The sequence below is a fragment of the Eucalyptus grandis genome, chromosome 6 (assembly GCF_016545825.1).
Source record: "Eucalyptus grandis isolate ANBG69807.140 chromosome 6, ASM1654582v1, whole genome shotgun sequence".
Taxonomy (NCBI): domain Eukaryota; kingdom Viridiplantae; phylum Streptophyta; class Magnoliopsida; order Myrtales; family Myrtaceae; genus Eucalyptus; species Eucalyptus grandis.
Window position 1 is genome coordinate 35,248,999 of NC_052617.1, and position 5,540 is coordinate 35,254,538.

General features: G+C 40.2%; 1 protein-coding gene across 1 annotated transcript; it reads left to right on the forward strand.

Moving 5' to 3' along the window:
* The first annotated feature begins 2,355 nt into the window (after positions 1-2,355).
* LOC104449389 (probable glycerol-3-phosphate acyltransferase 2) lies at positions 2,356-5,195 on the forward strand. The gene is made up of 2 exons (XM_010063527.3): positions 2,356-3,072; positions 4,131-5,195. The coding sequence occupies exons 1-2, from the start codon at positions 2,377-2,379 to the stop codon at positions 5,016-5,018; spliced, it is 1,584 nt and encodes a 527-aa protein (XP_010061829.3). The 5' UTR covers positions 2,356-2,376; the 3' UTR covers positions 5,019-5,195.
* The last annotated feature ends 345 nt before the right edge of the window (positions 5,196-5,540 follow it).

Sequence of the window (5,540 nt, forward strand, 5' to 3'; positions counted from 1 at the left end):
TATGATTTCATTCTTTACTTTCATTGACCATAGTTGCTTCCGTCAAAGTGCAGTGGCTTATTGGGAGCTTGAGTATCGTTGGTAAAGAAGCTGCGAAGGTTAGCCATGATAGAGGATCTTTATAATCAGAAAAAATATACTTCAAACAACGAGCAACAAAGCTTTGATACCAATTGTTGGTGGCTAACAATACCTAGAGGGGCTAAATAAGTTATTTTTGAACTTTGGTGATCTTTTACGGAAATTAGCTAATCACTAAATAAAGATCATCTCAACTAATGTTTAAGAAAAAGGGTGTTAACCAACAACATGCAAATGTATGTAGAAAGAAAATAGTGGCACAGAGAGAGTTATAGTGATTTGGCTTTATACACAAGTTGACATCCACTCTTCAAACTAACAACCTCAAGACAAGCTGGATTTCACTAGCAATTTGCTTGGAAAAGTATAAATAGCTAGCACTATTTTTTTTTTCATGATAGATACCATTATCTAGACTTAGCTGCTACTCTTATATTTGTATACTTAATTCTTTGCACAGTTACTAAACAGCACGATTATCAAAATAGTATGATAAAGAGCTTATAGTTAAGAAACACAACAAAAAGCAAACTTCTTGATTTTTATGTCGCACACACTCTTATGACTTTTTGGGGTCTTCTCTTTTATATACTTCTTCAATCTATTCATTAAAGATGAATTAGAGAAGCAGATAGCCATTGGAGAGTTTCCGTTAAGCTATTGTTTAGGGATGTTGCCGCCTATATAGTATCTTTCCTTCAACCTTTGCAAACTAACCAAAAATGGCAACTATTGCTATCTTCTCACTACAGTCTCTGACTGCCTTGTCAAACGACCCAGCTACTCTGCTATATGCTTTATCTAGATTCAGCTACTATGCGAATCCAGGTCTTTCAACAGCTACTTAGCTAACACCAACAAACATCATCAGATGTACTTGATTGTTACAACACCATCGACTCAATCTTTATAACTTTGACACAAACATCATCAACTACTAATCTTTCAAGTTAAATAGTATTGTTTGCTATAACAGGACATTTGCGAACTTCTTTCCAATGAATCACAGCATGGATATTGCACAATCCTTTAGTCCAATTCTATGCATGCATTATAGTAATTAATATACTAATAATAGTTTGAACATCATTAAAATCACTTGAAGATGTTTCTCCAACAATAATGAGTATAGCGACAATGGAGGCATAGTGGTGGATAGTGAGAGAAGAAAGGGAGAGCGAGGGGTGGGAAAGGGTGGTGTCATCAAGTGGCATGAAGTAGAGGTGGGAGAGGGTGAGACTAGGAGTGAGGATGGGTATGGTGACGACAAGGCGGAGCGAGAGTGGAGGCATGGTGGGGGTGGAGGGAGAGAGAGAGAGAGAACATACCTTGAGATGTGTAAGAGTTTTTGGACATGAAAAGACATCACGTGGAGAGAATGAGATTGAGAGCTTTTAAGGTTTTTGAAATTTTAACATAAAAATTAAAAATATATGTATCCATCTGTTTCGAGTGGATGAATGAGTGATTTCATACCTAAAACTAGAAATTGAATTAGAACTCACCGGTTTCAATAAATTAAAATCGAGAACTGGGCTAGTTCCCATGAAAACCGCCGATTCAATCTGGTTCCAAGCGATCAAGGCAATTCTAATTCTTTTGCATACCCCTAATCAATTATAAAGAGAATCTATCAACCAGAAAGAGATGGAGAATAATACATCATATCGACCAACAACATGAAAATGACGAATTTATTTGATAGACAAGTCCTGTCACTAGTATTGAAAAGAAGTATAGCGGAAACAACATGTGTGGCGTACTCTCATCCATACATTAACTAGGGCTGTCTCAATCCCTCTCTTATTTTGGTTTCTAATCGCAATCATAGACTCCACTCTCCTTAATTCAATATAAAGTAAGCCACAACCAATCGCAAGCCAATTTGTTGTCTTCGAGGATGATTGCAGTGAACACTTGAAATGATCTATGAAGTCTCGTTACTAGCTTTCAAAATAGTCAACTTGTGATGCACAATTTATAGCATTATTCGATGGTCGATAGCACGATAAAATCCCAGTGCGAACGCGGAGTTTATGTGAACAAAGAATGATTGAGACTTATAACTTACATATTGAATTGTGTGGACACTGAAGTCCAAAACCATATACACTGGAAATGAACCACGCGACGCACGTGATCTTAATTTGGCAAGTCTAGTCAAGCATCGGTCTGGTTCTCGTTCTTGTTACATTACTTTTCTGGTTAAACATCATTTGCCCATGTCAAAAAACTAGAAATATCGGACGTGCTTTATAAAAGGGTTCCGTGTTTCTGAAACCACACAGCCGAAAAATGACTGGAAAATCAATGGCGAAGTCTATTTCCTCCTTCCTCACCAGAGTTCTCTTTGGAAGAACCAAAGCAACCGCCAACATCGATGCAAAACCGACCCAAATGTTCGCCAATATTGCCAAAACATCCCTCGAAGGCTTCTCTTCAGAAACGCTCGTCTTCGACTTCGAGGGCACGCTCCTTCGGTCCTCTTCCCTCTTCCCTTACTTCATGCTCGTGGCCTTCGAAGCAGGAGGCTTCTTGAGAACTCTCGTGTTGCTTCTCGCATACCCTTTCGCATGCATGCTCAATCAAGAAACGATGCTCCGCGTGATGGTGTTCATATGCTTTGTTGGAGTCAGGAGAGAGAGCTTTAGGCTCGGAAGCACGGTTTTGCCCAAGTTCTTCTTGGAAGACTTGGGCCACGAGGCCTTCGATGGCGTGATGGGTTTCGGGCGAAGAGTGGTGTTCACAAGGTTGCCGAGGATCACGGTGGAGGATTTCTTGAAAGAGTGGCTGGGGGTCGACACGGTGGTGGGAGGAGAAGTAGCGGTGTTCCGAGGGCGGTTCACGGGTTTGATGGAGAAGAACAAGGCAGGACAAGAACTGATTCAGCTTCTTGGTGAGGGAAGATTAATGGGTTCTCGTGCAACTTGTGTCGGATGCTTCAGCAAGCCATGGCCTTTTGACTATCACCAGCTTCTTGCTCACTGTAAGGTAACGGAGAACAACCACGAAACCAACCCATCATCAAAATCACAATTATATATCTAATTTATGCCTTGTTATAGTAATTTTAATACAGAAAATATCGAATCTTGTAATTAAATCAATGCAAAATTATCACAAAAATAAATAATGAACAACAAAAGACACCAGAGATTCATGAAATTCGTTTAGAGTATTGATACCTACTTTACAGGAAGAGTCAACATCAAATAATTCACTATAAGAGTTACAATCACTCACACTTTTAAGTATTTCTCACACCTAAATTAAGTCCAAACCCATAATATTTACAAATAAACAACTCAATTGAGTATAAACTCATTGCACAAAATAAAGCTCTATATACCACTGAAGGGGAGTGTCCCTCGATCGCACATAAGAGTCAACTTGCACACCCACAGCAACACAAATCACAAGTTTCAACCCAAAAAAAAAAAGACATGCCGCACACATAATACCCCGTAAGCCGAATAATATTAAACAAGGATGTGTGCCCAAAACGTTGAAATTGGTTAAACCTTGAAGGAAACATCCTATACCGAAATTTTCGGCGAATTGCCCTTTCCTAAGGACAAAGGTCAATTCCTTGCTTTACACGTGCGGCAACAATCGGAACTTTCCTTATTAACGTTGGGTCAGACTTTATTAGCTCTTAATTTCGAAACATAATTTAACACTTGTGATGGATTGATCTTGGACTGAACTTTATTAATTTATTGAACTTTGTCTAGCTCAATGTTTTCGAAAGAAATAATATCAGTCTTTCTTTGCATAACTTACCATATATATCACTTGTGAATCTTTTTTAATTATCAAAAGTATCATCGTTACAGCTAATTTCATTTTTCAATATATATTAGACCGTACATCTTCTTGGTATATCTAGATAATAGGTAGAATTAATTGCAATGCAAAATATAAACATTGGAAGATTGCTTATTCTTTTTTTGTGTGATTTACAATGCGCCCCGATACATAATTCGCATAATTTAATAGAAAATGACGGAGTAGAAATTAACAAAACCTTCCTGCAACTGTTGCAACAGGAAGTCTACATGGTGAGCCAAGTAGAGAAGAGGAATTGGCAACTCCTCCCAAGAGGGAAATATCCAAAGCCCTTGATCTTTCATGATGGCAAATTGGCCTTCAGACCAACTCCACTTGCCACCCTCGCCATGTTCATGTGGCTTCCGCTTGGCCTCCCTCTCTCCATCCTCAGAATCATTCTCGGCATCCTCTTGCCTTTCTCAATCTCAGGCCCTGTATTGGCCATGATAGGCCTGAAGACCACCGTCTCAAGACCCCAAAACCCTGATTTCGATCCCAATCTACTTGCCAACAGCACAAAGGGCACTCTCTATGCATGCAACCACAAGACCCTTTTGGACCCAATCTTTGTCTCCCATGCCCTCAGCAAGCCCCTCGCTGCGGCCATCTACAGCCTGAGCCCATTCAACGAGGTCATCTCCCCGATCAGGACTGTCCGCCTGGCCAGGGACCACGAGCGGGACAAACAACTTATGCGGCAGGCCCTGACCCGCAGCGACCTCGTGGTGTGCCCCGAGGGGACCACGTGCAGGGAGCCCTACTTACTCAGGTTCAGCCCGTTGTTCACACGAGTGAGCAAGGACATAATCCCCGTGGCTATCGACGTTGGGGTTAGCATGTTCTACGGGTCCACAGCCCGCGGACCCAAATGTTGGGATCCGGTCTTCCATTTCATGAACCCAAACCCGAGCTATACTCTCCAATTCCTTGAGAAATTGACGGCCTCTTGCACATGTGAGGGTGGTGGCAAGTCCGGCGTTGAAGTTGCAAACTATGTGCAGAGCCAGATTGCTAGGGCTCTAGGGTTTGAGTGCACACTCCTCACAAGAAAGGACAAGTACATGGTCCTGGCTGGGAATGATGGGAGAGTAAAAACCGAGAATTGAATGTAAGAGTTTGAAAATCTAGTAGCCTGCTATGACTAGTGATATAAGTCATCGCATCAAAAGGGCTCAAAAGAAACATGAGTAAGTACAATTATGTTGTTACCTTTGGAATAGAGCTGTCAAAATGGGTTACTAACCCATATTTATAAAAATTGGTCAGCTCAAATTTGTCATACAGACCGAAATGGGTTTTGATAAATAAAAAAAAGGCTCAAAATAAATGGGTCTAAACGGATCTATTATGAAATTCATTTTCAACTCATATTTATCAATAAAAACAAAGTAAAGTAAATTGACCCTTCTTCTTCTCCCTCCGAAAGGGATCAAAAAATTCCTAGGACGAGAGTTGGGATTTTGGCACCGATTCTATCTCTTATTGCATCTCTAGTACACATCATTCTTAGATAGAATGATGACACATGTTACTAATTTTTTAAGTATCATTATTAAAGTGATAAGTGTCGAGATCCTATGCATTTAACATAGATTGAGACACAAGAAAAGTAGAGGTTATGTATCTGA